At 34.8% G+C, this 14563-nt stretch overlaps 1 protein-coding gene across 1 annotated transcript in view; it reads right to left on the reverse strand.

The window, feature by feature from the left end:
• LOC106460088 (fat-like cadherin-related tumor suppressor homolog) overlaps positions 1-14563 on the reverse strand; it is a 93940-nt gene that overhangs the window by 4540 nt on the left and 74837 nt on the right. The window contains exon 2 of the mRNA XM_022386705.1: positions 13110-13424. Coding sequence (XP_022242413.1) covers positions 13110-13424 — 315 coding nt within the window. The remainder of the gene's footprint in view (positions 1-13109; positions 13425-14563) is intronic.

A 14563-nucleotide genomic window follows, 5' to 3' on the forward strand; every position in this document is an offset into this window, starting at 1 on the left:
TACACACACACAGGTGTTATTGTTTGTTAATAAAAAAATCAACTGAATCAAAATTAAGACATAGTCGAATAAGTTTAAACACCAGTACGGGAGAATTTGTTTGGTTGATTTAGAATTTCGCGCAAAGCTCCTCGAGAGTTATCTGCGCTAGCCGTCCTTAATTTAGAAATGATAGCCTAGGAAGAAGGCAGCTATTTAACACTACCCACCGCCAACTCTTAAGTTGCTCTTTTACCAACAAAACGTGGGATTGACCTTCAGATAATAACGCTCCCACTGCTGAAAGGGTGAGCATGCTCAGTGACGAGATTCGAACTCGCGACACGCAGATTGCAAGTCGAGTGCATTAACTACTAGGCTATACGAAAGAGAGCGTTAATAATAGCATTTCCAAACCTTTAATGAAATAATTTTTTTTGAGAGAGAGAGAGAAAAAAAAACATTTCCAAAACAGAGAAACATGGCAAAAATAAAAACAAACAACAGGCACAACGTGTGAATTATAAAACTGTGTCTTGGAGTTTCAGGTATCTGTGGAAATCGGACCTACACAATGGTACGGATACACCATCTAACAGGTTTAATCATCAAATTCCTCACATGCTGCAAGAAAACATGAATTAGATTTTAAACTCCAAGTGCAGGCGTAGGTACTCAATACCACAGTACAAGCGCCTTTTGCTGTCTTCAGTCACTTGTGAGAGACTGCTCAAGTAATAACAGGCAACAAGGATATCACGTAATAAGGTGTACTTTATCTTCTCAGGTTGGCATAATTATCCTAAACTAATTATCCAAGCAGTAACTTAAAGAACCATAAGTCACGAGAAGAGCTTAAAACTACTTAAATATTTATATTAAATAATATAATTGTGAATTGATTACAATTGTATAGTTATATTATATTCCTCACCTATAAGGGCTCAACCAGCAACCTTCTATTCACATATATATCTATATATAAATTTAAAAACGTGTTTAGAAACAAATAGTGTCGTATAACTTATAGCGGACAACTTCAACCAGGATACAGACTACAAAGTTCAATTGGTGGATTGTAATTTAATTAGAGGTATCTGAAGGAGAAGAATTCTACCCTTTGTGGGGATACATTATATATTCGAGTTAACTTCTAATTGTAAGTTTTAAAGGTATAAATGCTCAAACTCGTTCACCATCTGCAGCCAACTGTGGATATAACTACTTCTACTGTTAACAAATTGTTATAAAAACTTACTAAAAACAGACTACTGGGAGTGATAAGAAAAACATTTAATCTAAAGCTGAAATTCCATCACTGAAAATAGTCAGATACATGCCATGAAAATCATTATAAAACCTCAAGAAGTTGACTAGTAAAATATATGCTAATGATTAAACAAAGAAAATTGGATCTTATCCTCTTAATTCAAATAATTTACTATATCGCATAGACAGGCCCCCAGTGGCTCAACGGTAAATCTGACATATTATAACGCTAAAAATCTGGTTTCGATACCTGTGGTAGGCAGAGTACAAATAGCCCATTGCTTGTCTTTGTGATTAACAACAAACATAAACACAAACGAAGCACTACCGTTGTTCAAGTCCTTCTACAGATACCTCCTCTACTAGACTATATCATACTATTATCATTCTTTCAGTATGTACCCTAGATTTATTCGTCTATTATACAAATGACCGATGTTATTTGTTTTTGGCTTAGTTGATTGAAATTAAGAATTCTTTGATGGTAGGAAATGATTTTGCATTTGCTCTCTTCCCTTTATATGTCAAAATTAATATAACGATTATGTTGTATTTATAAATATATAACAACATAAATTAATTACGCATCAGATAGGTTACAAATATTTCCACTCGAAATTCATACGCCACAAAAATAGATTATGCGAGAAACTTTTTATTAGTATTGTTTATAAACACTGTATACTGAGAAATCATTAAAAATTTACACAATTAATTAAAGCTTGACTTTTTGTACAAGTTCCTTCGCTTCACGTCTACTTGGAGAAAACTAAATTAAGCACAACAACCGTGTTTTATAACCACTACATAAAATAAACTACGTGTATTTTGAGTGTTACAAATAAATTTCTTTTGATCGTAGAAGCATTAATTCCACTTTAACCTCTCAAAACTTTTACTGTGATATACTTCAACAATAATATAGTGTTTGTTTTGAATTTCGCGCAAAGCTACACGAGGGTTATCTGCGCTAGCCGTCCCTAATTTAGCAGTGTAGGACTAAAGGGAAGGCTGCTAGTCAGCACCACCCACCGCCAACTCTTGGGCTAATCTTTTACCAACGAATAGTGGGATTGAGCGTTACATTATAACGCCCCCACGGCTGAAAGGGCGAGCATGTTCGGTGTGACGGAAATTCGAATCCGCGACTCGCCTTCTGCGAGTCGAGCGCCCTAACCACCTGGCCATGCCGGGTCGCCCAATAATATAGAGTAGGCAAAATAATTTTCGAATGGAACATTCTAAACCTACGTTTCTCAACCACCGATCCGTCACATCCCTCCCCTTTGGCCAGTACGTGGAATTTCACAGAAAAACAAATAACTGACAGAATATCTATATGTAAAACGTAATAGTTTTTCGCGACAGTTTAGAGACACGCTATTCTATATTACATTGAAATTTCGTTCTGAACCAACATAATGTCATTTTATGTGTATTCGTTTCCATTTCATAACGTGATCGCATTTTTCAAAATTAATATGAAATTCCGCGTTTATTTTAATTTTTGCTTTGTTAAAGCGAAATACAAACTTTTCTGGAATCCCAATCCTAGGCTTTTTATTCAGTTTGTTACTTACTATGTCAGTTTTTCTTAAATTTAATCTGCTTGTTACTGCAGGGAAAACAGCTAATATTAGAGACTAACACACCTTCTAAATTATGTTGCTGGCAGGCAAGCAGTTTGAAAACATAAATAGCGTCTCAAATACTACCTTGTCTGTTGTACCCGCCCCCACCCCAGTAGCTCATCGGTAAGTACGAGGCTTATCACACTAAAACTCAGGTTTATATACCCTCGGTGGGCACTGCACAGAGATTTCATTGTGTAGCTTTGTGCTCATGAACAAACAAACTGTAGTATCCAAGTCGACCCTAGTATTGGGCGAAAGGCCTCGTCGGCACTGGATATGGCAGGTATAGTGTAGTTGACATTAGTATAGACTTTTACTTTCAATGAAAGTTATTATTAATAACAGCATATGATTGAGAAGTTATTGTTGAGAACAACATATGATGTGCGAAGTTATTGTTGATAACAACATATGATGCGAGAAGTTATTGTTGATAACAACATATGATGTGAGAAGTTATTGTTGATAACAACATATAATGGGAGAAGTTATTGTTGATAACAACATATAATGTGAGAAATTATTGTTGATAACAACATATGATGTGCATCTAAATTGTGTAAGAAGATAAAAGTTATAATACAGTGTGTGTATGTATTATATAATTAATGAATAGATAAACGAAACTTCAAAGTACAAAACAGTATAGAAATTATCATAAATTTAAGTTGTATAATTTTTTAGACTTATCTCTCAAACATCATTTTCTTGAAAAAAAAAATCGTTCATTCTTATAGTTATTATAAACATTTACCGTCATCTGCTGGGTTTGTGGTATCTTGTTTTAGTACCGTAGATCGATTAAAAGTATGCTTTTCATCCAACAGTACAAAGAGTGTCTTAGCGGGGATAGCGCCGTATCAGGGAAAATCGCATGACTTCATTAATTTGAGTGTAACGGTACATTTATATACAAAACAGAGATTATATTATATCCGTATAGAGAGATGCATATATTACGAGAGCTTGCATAAACAAAGTACAAGCAACGTTTGAGACAAGAGGTAGAGGTGCAATTTAGTTTTATTTCAACCGCAAGTATCAAGTATCCGAATAAACAGTATAAAACACCAGTCGACTTACCATGTAGTAAAAATTCCTTCTGTTGCCATGACGACGTAACCAAACGTTCTCACCATACGATTTTGTTTGTTGTACCATTGAAGTTTAGTACTGTTACAGAAGTATGCTTGTCTTTTATGGTGGTGAACAAAATAGCACAATATTTTACCCTTTTATAAAATTAAATATTTTATTGGAGTAAATTCATATTTGTAATACTCTGGTTGTCTTATGCAAATATGTATTATGTTTTTTTTTCGTTATTTTAAAGCGCTTTGGAAGAGATTATTTGAAAAAAGGACAAATTATGTTTGGTATCGATATATATATATATATATATATATTATATTTCAAAACTGCATCTTGTGTCAGTTTACACAAGAAAGGTAGCTAGCTACACCTGGCTACAAACATTGTGAATTTGAGGGGCAAAAACAACATTATACTGAGTAAAGCCAATCAATCAAAGACAAAAAACACGGCTATCATACGATAAAAATCTGCCCCTTTCCGTTTGCGTGTATTGCATGATCTCGTTCTTTCGTTATTCACCAGTAAATAATGAAGTTTTTGTTGTGTCATACTACTATGCTACCAACATGTAACATTTAATTGATATCTGTCCATTATTATTATTATGGGTATTTTGTTCCCACAGATATTCAACATAGGGACATAATCAACTAAAATAACGATGAAAATGTAGTAAATAAGAAGTATTTATGTTTGGATTTCGCGTGCTTTTGAAAAATAAAACAGTTTCAGGACCAATCACTAAGCGTATAATTTTTTGTTGCTTTTTTTTCCTACAGAAACAGCGACATAACAATTCGTGCAACATAATCTATTTATTCCTCCAAATTTAAACCCTTAATTTATATATGGTACATAATATTAGCAAGTATGTGAAATTTTGGCCAATATAATGTATTAAACAGACAAAAAACGGAAATAAAGCAGTTCAAGAGTAGACAGTAGTAGACGCGACATAGGCAGTGACTGAAATGTGGCAGGTGAGCACTAGTTATTAAGACCAAAACATCTATCTGCCTTTTTTCTATCTTGTACGCGTGAAAAAAAGACAGAGTGCTATAAAAAATATTTCTAAAAGAAGAATAAACTTGACCTTTTACAGTTCTTACCCTGGCACTGAATCAGACTGTTATTTTTCGAAGTTCGTTGGTCAAACTACTATACAAAATATTTAGACATTGTATAGATCCATCTGAATTTCTAAAATTACGTCTGCAAACTTACAAACATATCATGATACTGTCTGCTCTCTCACTTCACGTAATATGTAAACATTGGGTGATTCCCCTTGAAACAAAACGAGAGCCAAGTCGCCCCACAAACTTACAAATAGATCGCGATAACTGTCTGCTCTCTCACTTCACGTAATATGTAAACATTAGGGTGATTCCCCTTGAAATAAAACGAGAGCCAAGTCGCCCCACAAACTTACAAACAGATCGCGATAACTGTCTGCTCTCTCACTTCACGTAATATGTAAATATTGGGTGATTCCCCTTGGAACAAAACGAGAGCCAAGTCGCCCCACAAACTTACAAATAGATCGCGATAACTGTCTGCTCTCTCACTTCACGTAATATGTAAGCATTGGGTGATTCCCCTTGAAACAAAACGAGAGCCAAGTCGCCCCACAAACTTACAAACAGATCACGATAACTGTCTACTCTTTCAATTCATGTAATACGCAAGGTTACTGTTGCTGGTAAGAATTCTTTGTTTCTTAAACTCCATTAGTTTCTTTTGTGCAGAAAGGTAGAGACGCTCACACTTTTTTCTTTCCCCAAAACGTACTTATGAGACGTTGTTCAGACAGGTGTGGCAATATATCACGACTTGTTTTACAAAAAACAAACAAACCAAGTTTACTTCATTCTATTTAATATAATAGTGTATAAGTACAAGTGTACATCGTCCACCTTGTGTAAGCAGTATCTATCGAAGAAACCTAAGGCTATATATTGGAAAGGTAGCTCTATACTTCAATTGTACAGGAGTTCCGAAAAATATTACAAGTGTACTTACAAGTATAATGATAAATAAGGTAAAATTAAAAACATAGTTGTTATACTCGAAAACATAAGTGGTATTCTACTAGATTAGAAAGTTCGAGGTTCATACTGAAACATAAGTAAAGTTTGAGTTTTGTCTCCCTCCTGACGAGAACTGGGCTAAACTATTATGTTTTCATGTCGTACCTAATGAACCCCAAGAAATACAACCTTCAACGATGAGATGTACGTGCACTTCTGATTATCAGAAGCAAAATTGATCAAATGTAGAGTTTGATGTTGGTAGATCCAATACAGGATCAAATTATATTATTTGTATACAACTTTTACATGTTTGCTATTAGGTGGCACCACCAGCGTAACATATTGATTCAAATAGCCTTTTTTTTTTTATTATTAATGTATTTAGCTCTCGTGAAAACAATTGTGATAAATTTGATAGCAACGTAGATAACAGAAAACACCTAAACTTTTTCATAACCATATAATATTCAAGTGATGAGCTGTTCATTTATTCATTATCATACAATTTGTCCAGGGGAGATTTGTGGTTTATGTTGATTTAGACCGATGAGAAGGAAAGTTAAAACTTGATTTTAGAGTCAACAGGAGTTTTCTCATTCCACAATCAACTCGACAAATAGTAGTTACGTGTAGGCGTATGATAACTAAATTATTCTCTTCGTCGTTGTGTTTACTTTGTTATCGAAGTGATGTACGAACATCGCTAGGGGAAACCTACACAAATTATCATCTAATTTATGTGTTTGCTATTAGCCTAAAAGAAGTTTTATTTGTCGAAAGTAAATGATCTAGTTAAATAGAATGATTTTTTCCCCCTTTCGTTGACGTAAAATGTGTGTAAAAAGTTCAAATAAAATACAAAAAATGATAAAATACGCAATGTTATTTATAATAAAGTGTGTGCACAAAATGGCATAAATTTTATTCCTGCGCTAAAATACACCTTGTGGCGTTTATTTAATAAAAAAAAAAATATTCACTTACAAATAACTAAACGTAACTGTATAAACTTCATCCATCTTTACGTTTCATGAAAAAATGAAGTCTCAGTACCTATATTTTAATACCTTAGATCTTCCGTATGTAGCCTGGCACGCTAACCCAGCCCGGTCATACACAACTATCCTATGCATAAAACGGATTCACCAGCTCAGGTAACTTCAGCGAGATAAGTTAAATCACTATATTTTCTCTTTCGTACCGAAATTACGTTAATTTGAATTGCATTTTCTTACTTATTTATGAAATTATAAATATTGATATTGTCCCAGGTTAATTCTTCCGTTGCTTTTTTTCTATTCAAACCGCTAATAAAGTCCGTTAATTCTATAACAAACAAATAAAATGAAATTCTAGAAAAGTTGTTTACAGAACTGCATAGAAAGTTTTGCCTTAAGAGCAAATTATGCAGTTATGGTATCAGCGGCCAGGTAAGAGACCACTAGGGACTAGAGTTCAGGCATAGCCATCCCTAATTTGAACTACTAACCAAAATAAGACAGACAGCTATCAGCACCTGTCATTAAAACGGCTTTGTCCAGCTCATTGAACCGAATAACGGAACTGAATGTTACTTTTATAACCCGCTAACAGCTAAATGTACGAGCATTCAGTAGCATTAGATATTGCGATCCGCAGTCGGCACGCTACCCCTCGGTCACGCCCTGTCCGGTCATATACGATTATCCATTTGTGCAAAACTGATTTGCCGGGTTTTTTTTTAGTTTTATTTAGTTGGTAGTTCCCAACAGAATTATAAAAAACAATCACAGAAGAGGCTTCGTCCCATCAAAATGAGTTAGATTGATGTAACAATATATTTTTTAACTTTCTTGACTGCGGGTATCGAAATACGGATTCTAGCGTTGTAAGTCCGCAGACATATCGCTGTGCCACTGGGGCGCGGTACGAGGTGAACGTTAGTTTTTGCCATATTTAATAACAAGATATGCATGAATCACATATGTGTGTGTGCGTGTGTGTGAAGAATACAAGCTTTAGGCTGTGTGTGTTAAAAGTTTAAAGCGCGTTGCTATGATTCATGAAATATTCATTGACTGATACACTATACGAGTTCAAATAGAAATTTTGATGTACGAACAGAAGTTAGCTGGACTTGATGAAGGTTACTACTTTTTCACTCTACTGCATATACTTACAGAATCAAACTTTGGTTTCTATGTTCACTATACGGCTATTAGCACATACAGAACTGTTTGGAAAAATAAAAAATAGATTAACTATGGTAAATTTCCACGATGCTTGAAGGCCGGAAGCCATTCTCCAGAGTGTCGTAGAAGGGGTGATTATTGAATTTCATTTCATGTTCGAATTTTAATTTATAGAGTAGTGTTTAACATTCCACACGATACTCGAACCTACCAACAAATCATATGAAGGATACGGGTTTACTTTTATCAGTCTCTAGTACTAATGTTCTTAGTTATACCTTTTTGGGTTTAGAAAGGTCTTTTCTGAGGCTCGAGTAGTGTTCTTTCGCTGCTTTTAAAGTTTAAAAATATTATTATTGATTTTTTTACTTTACCGATTCGAATTTTATATCATAGTTTTTCATTAATAAAAGACACGCTACATGAGAGGACACAATTACTACTTCTCTCCTCACACACACAAGCAGCAGTGACAACCGAAATCCTCCGTGCAATTAGACAAAACTCGTAGCTAGGAAGATTAACAAATAAAAACTTTATTAAACGATAAAAAAAAATCAAAAGGATATTTAATCTTACACAAATATGTATATATAAATATGAAACCAAGTATATTTAAAGGGAGACTTTATAACAAATAGTTTGTCATATGGGATACCTTATAACAAATAGTTTGTCACTTCACTGGAAAAGAGTGACATAACATCTTCTTAATGAAACTCATTTCTAGAGACTAAGATAACAAAAATATGACACTAATATCAATGCTTCTTAAGGAAAGGCAGCAGCAAGTAGTTTGCTTCTCAAGGATGAAATTCTTCATGCAGATGACAGTGGTTATCAGTTGGGCCATATCAAAGACTTAGACCCATCATAAAACAACCAACTGTTAACTGACCAGTTACACAAAATACTTCTATCCTCTTTAGAAGTGCCAGTGTCGAATAGCTGGGTCATCTGAAGAACTTGAATCTTTCATAGAAATAATTGCAACCAGTAGCTAAACCACTTAAAATACTTCTATCCTCTTTAGAAGTGCCAGTGTCGAATAGCTGGGTCATCTGAAGAACTTGAATCTTTCATAGAAATAATTACAGCCAGTAGCTAAACCACTTAAAATACTTCTATCCTCTTTAAAAGTGCCAGTGTCGAATAGCTGGGTCATCTGAAGAAATTGAATCGTTCATAGAAAGGCTTGTGACCTGTAGCTAAAACACTTAAATTGTTTGTACAATATTTAGAAGTATCCGTGAACAACTGGGTTGTCTTCACAACATCGATTCATCATTAGCAAAACAAAAAAACTTGTAACTGGTATACTGTGCCATAGAATAAAATTGCGCTTTTTATAGAAATGCCACTGAACAGCTGGCTTATCTCAAGAATTTCGGTCCTTCTTGGAAGTACCTGTGATAAAAAACTGAATCATTTCAAAAACTTGTACCTTCTTTTAAATAGTTAAAGTCACTAATATTGTTGATTCATGGTATTAAATCCCTTTAGGTAGAGTCTGTGGCTACTATATTCTCTGTAGCTCTTAGCTATCCACACGATGTTTACGTACATGGGAAGAGCTTACAGCTACTATACGTTTTCAAGCTCTCCAACAATGTACAGAGAGTTATGTATGGTATATTAAAGAAACTTTGAATATGCAAATCAACAAGTCTCATGACAACCACGTTCCACAGCCAATATAAAGTCGCGGTGAAACGGAATTTATCAGAAGTTCAGGACTACATTTTGAAATTGTTTGGCGTTTCATATGTAGTGTGATGCCACTGAAAAGTGATAGCATTTAGAAAGGGTACGTAACAACTCTTTCTGACGCAATATATTCGTGCACTTAGATCATAAGGATGTATTCAGATGTACCTTAATAACCGTAATAATTTTTGTGCCATTTCCTATCGGTCAGTAGCCATAAAAATATCTAAAAGTAGAACATAACATGTCGCAAAACTTTTTCTAAGAGATTCATGATCACCACTATCAGGAAAGGTTAGAAAGCAGAAGAGTGTTTATTATCTGACCAATATTCTGGACCCTTATTACCACACCGAAATACCAGCTTTATACAGAATTCCGCAAACAACACCATCCTATTTAACAGCAAAGTCACTAGCTTTGTATCTTGGTGCACCGACATAAGGCATTCAGCCATACCTCCTATTCAATCATAGCATATGTCAAGCAGCTGGAAAATGATACGGGTATTTTTGCTATTCCATAAAAAAGAAATACTGGTGGGCTTATATATATGTTCAGACTTTTGAAACGGATGATCGGAAACCGATGTCCTCCTATACTAGATGGATTATGGAAAGCCATTAGTAAGGAGGGGCGTGCTTTGAACATAATAGCTGTACAACTGAGGTTTTTACAATGAAAACAACACTGGAGATGCACGTTATTTTTAAATAGAATATGATCGAACGTGGCGACATGGACTGTAACGACGTGGTGAAACAACAAAATCGTTTTAATATAACGTACTCAACTATTGTATTTGAACCTGGGAAGAGCCTGTTACTATTATTTTATCTGAAGTATCAGATAACCACACGACGTATTTGTACCTGCGAATAGCTAGTGACTACCATACATCTGCAAACTCTCAGTTAACCGCACGATGTATTTGCATTTGGATGATATAAATGTTTTTCTATTTTAAATCCTATAATGTTTGACTTCTATGATACTTCTAACTGTGGTATACTTTTAATTTATGTCACAAAAAAACGTGCAAGTAAAAATACTGATTAAACAACGTTAATTGATTATAATCAAAGTCACTAAACATTATCTTTAGAGGAATAAAACACAACATTTCCACTTATTTCCAGTTTCTTAACTTGCCTGATTGCAGATGAGCCGGTTTTTTTCTTCCAAAAAACGTACAAGCCTACCAAACCGTTTCATTTGCAACGATTTCTGTCAACTGTCAGTGCCTTTTCTGTAAAATGGGAGCTTCTCGAAAACTAAACAAATTTTAAACTTTGCATATCTTTGAAATTTTATATACTGCCCATGCAGTCAGAGGAAACAAAAGTTGCCTCGGGGGGGAAGGGACTAAAGTGCATGCATTGTTTGAACATATTAATTCTATAAAAATAATCGGGTATAAACCGTAGAAAATGCGAGATTTATAGACTTTCAATAGAGCATTTCCTAAAATATATATGGTAAAACGCGGCCAAGTGTATGTTGGCCTTAAAATTATTAACAGGTGTTAACCTGCTCCCCCCCCCCCCGTCTCCGCATATAGTTTTTATTGGGTAATTTACCTCTGAGACTGACAGTGAGCTCGTCAGTTTACCACTACACATGTAGGAAAAGCTAATACTAAACTAATCTAATGTGTTCCTGACTGTATTGTGTTTGTTTGTAATTAAGCACAAAGTTACACAATGGGCTATCAGTGCTCTGCCCACCACGAGTATTGAAACCCGGTTTCTAGCGTTGCAAGTCCGCAGACATGCCGCTGTGCCACTGGGGGGCTTCCTTACTGTAAAAGTTATTAAAGGTTCAAACCAAATCATACACTTTAATACAAATATAATAGTTAAATGGTAGCAGCGTGACCTCCAGAATGTACAGACTGGTTTGACAAATTATCATACATACTTCGTTTCAAAATTTTGTGGATAGGCATGGCGTACCGGACTGTGAATCCGAGGATTGAAGGTTTGCGACTCGTTATCACAAAAACGCACTAATCTCTTATAAATACATAACAAAATACCTAACTTTACAACTAATGACCTGACGCTAAGTTTGTTGGTGATATGGCTGCAATGTAGTAGCATCCAAGATTTATTACAAAAGCTTTTTGGAGTTAGTACAATTCATGATACTTTAATGATATTTGTATAGGAAAAAACTCACCTAGAAACCTTTATAGCAGCAACTCCATTTGAATTTATATTAGGGGACCACTAAGCCCGTGGAAGTCCTTGGATTTTTCTGAAGTGAAAAGGCAATAATTTGTGGCTTGTCACTGGATTATACTGTAAGCTTTACAGTGCACACAATAAAATAATGATACGGGTACATTTTTGCCAGGTTCTACTAATCGTCTTGGATGAAATTGCCCCTGCTGACCTCTCCCCCAAAATTTGCACTTCTTCCTTGTCAAAGGATACCACATGTTTCACGCTATAACAGAAGTATTTACCACAGACGAAACAAGTGTCATTGATCACAGTAACTTTCCTCTAGTAATCTTAACATATAAGATCTTAATAATTACTTATCAGCATACTTGAGTAAGGAAGCACATTATGCTCATATAATAATAAGATGGCAAACAGCGATTTGTAAGCATAATGAAGTGATTTATTTTTGAGGGAACATGCTACATGTTGCGACTGCTGGTACGAAACTCAATCAAGCACTGCCTGATCATTTATCTGTTTGATCTTTGACCTGTTAGTAATAAAGATATTGCCTGAACTTGTCCAGATATGTCTTATCACCAGAAAATATCAACATGGCACGGCAAGCTCCATCACAAGGGAATCAGAATGCGGCCATTATTCCATATGTAGGTACTCATAACATGTCGCCATCTTACATTATGGCCGTGCTATAGAACGCTAAGCATCTTAAAGTATAGATTCAAGGTCAAACGGACATATTATCATATCTTGACTAAAAACTAAATATAATAAGTTAAGCACATAGAAAGTGCTTTATCAATGTAAGCGTAAGAGAGCATTGAGTCACAGGCCGAGGAGTAACTGTTACACTACCAAACCTTCACTTCTATATAAAATACACACCAAATAAAACCAGGAGAGATCGAAGACTCTCAGCAACTTAAATTTGAGCGTTGTTTGGTATTATGTTTAATACCGTGTGAGGGATACTACAAGTGTGTAGATCCATGTGGATGATAGTATGTTTGTTCATAAATTCACACTTACCTGTATTTTCGTTAATGATGAAAAATCCTTGGGAATCACCACTGACGATTTCGTAATGTATACCCTCGGCATTTGGGGAGTCTTGGTCAAATGCGTCTAGCTTGACCACTGATGTTCCGAGCTCAGCGTTCTCCACCACTGTAGTGAAGTAAGCAGGCTCTACAGTCAGAGGAGTGTTATCGTTCTCATTTAAAACCTCAATGAATACGTCAACTCGATCATACAAAGGCACCGTTCCCCAGTCTCTAGCATAGACGCACAGCCAGTAGCTCGAGGTGCTTTCATAGTCAAGTGGGGTCGTAGTTCTTATGATACCTGAAATATGGCACATACAAAATAATGAAACTACGAAACAAACGATACAAGCTGAACAGTATTTCCAGTGGTTCAACTACAATAACTCAGAAAGGTTTACATTAAAAATGACAAAAGAAATAAAATTAAAACAGAATTTATGACAAAAATGGCAGACGATATACATACGGTTTCGAATAGGTTATATTACATTAAAATTACACAAAATTAATTTTTAAATAATCTTTCTTTAAGTGCATTTGTTACTATTCTAAGTTTACAGAATTGAACAAATCCTCCTGTTCGAAATCATATAAAAAGCTTTAATAATGAATAACAAATAACCAAATATAAGTGGAAGAAATAAAAATGCTGTATTGTGGCAATTAAAAAGAAGAAGAAAAAAAAATGTTGTCCTTAAGTGTAAGGTGCTGTAAATATATATATATCACTAAAACCAGTCTTAAAATGAAATTATATAAATAATGCCATGATACGAATTTCGTTAAACTTGAAACTAACACAACATTCAACACAGGGAACTCTCTCTCGTTAAAACAATCTGATAAAACACACCTTAGGTGTGAAAAACGTTGTGGCTAAAAAGTGATTGAGCGTGCGACTTGAACGAAAGAAATCAAAATTGCTGCCAAACTGACAGCTACACTTATAGCATAGATAAGAATTTTACAGCAAATATTCATTCATTAGTTAGCTAGTTTTATTTATTTATGTTGGTAAGTAAAACAAAATATGTCGCCTGGCTAACTAATAAATGAATATTTGTTGCAAAATTCTTATCAATGCTATAAGTGTAGCTACCAGTTTGTTCGCCAATTTTGATTTCATTCCTTTAAGTTGAATCTTTTTTTGGACGCACCTTTTTTCACACCTAAGGTGTTTTTCATTATGTATATCATTACTTTTTGTCAATGCACACCATCAAATCACAGCAAGTAAGAAAGTGACATCCGATAGTAACCCACATTAGCTTTAGGATCGCAACCCTATTATCCGGAACAGATCTGTACTTTACAGAACCAACCAGTTTCTTTAAAATGTATGGTGGTAGTTCCCCTCCCCCCTCTAAAACAGTGTTACTAACTTTCTTTATAATAACGCCACGGAATATTGATTAATAGTTTCTTGTCTTTACCCAC

Source organism: Limulus polyphemus, unplaced genomic scaffold (genome assembly GCF_000517525.1).
Source record: "Limulus polyphemus unplaced genomic scaffold, Limulus_polyphemus-2.1.2 Scaffold705, whole genome shotgun sequence".
Taxonomy (NCBI): Eukaryota; Metazoa; Arthropoda; class Merostomata; order Xiphosura; family Limulidae; genus Limulus; species Limulus polyphemus.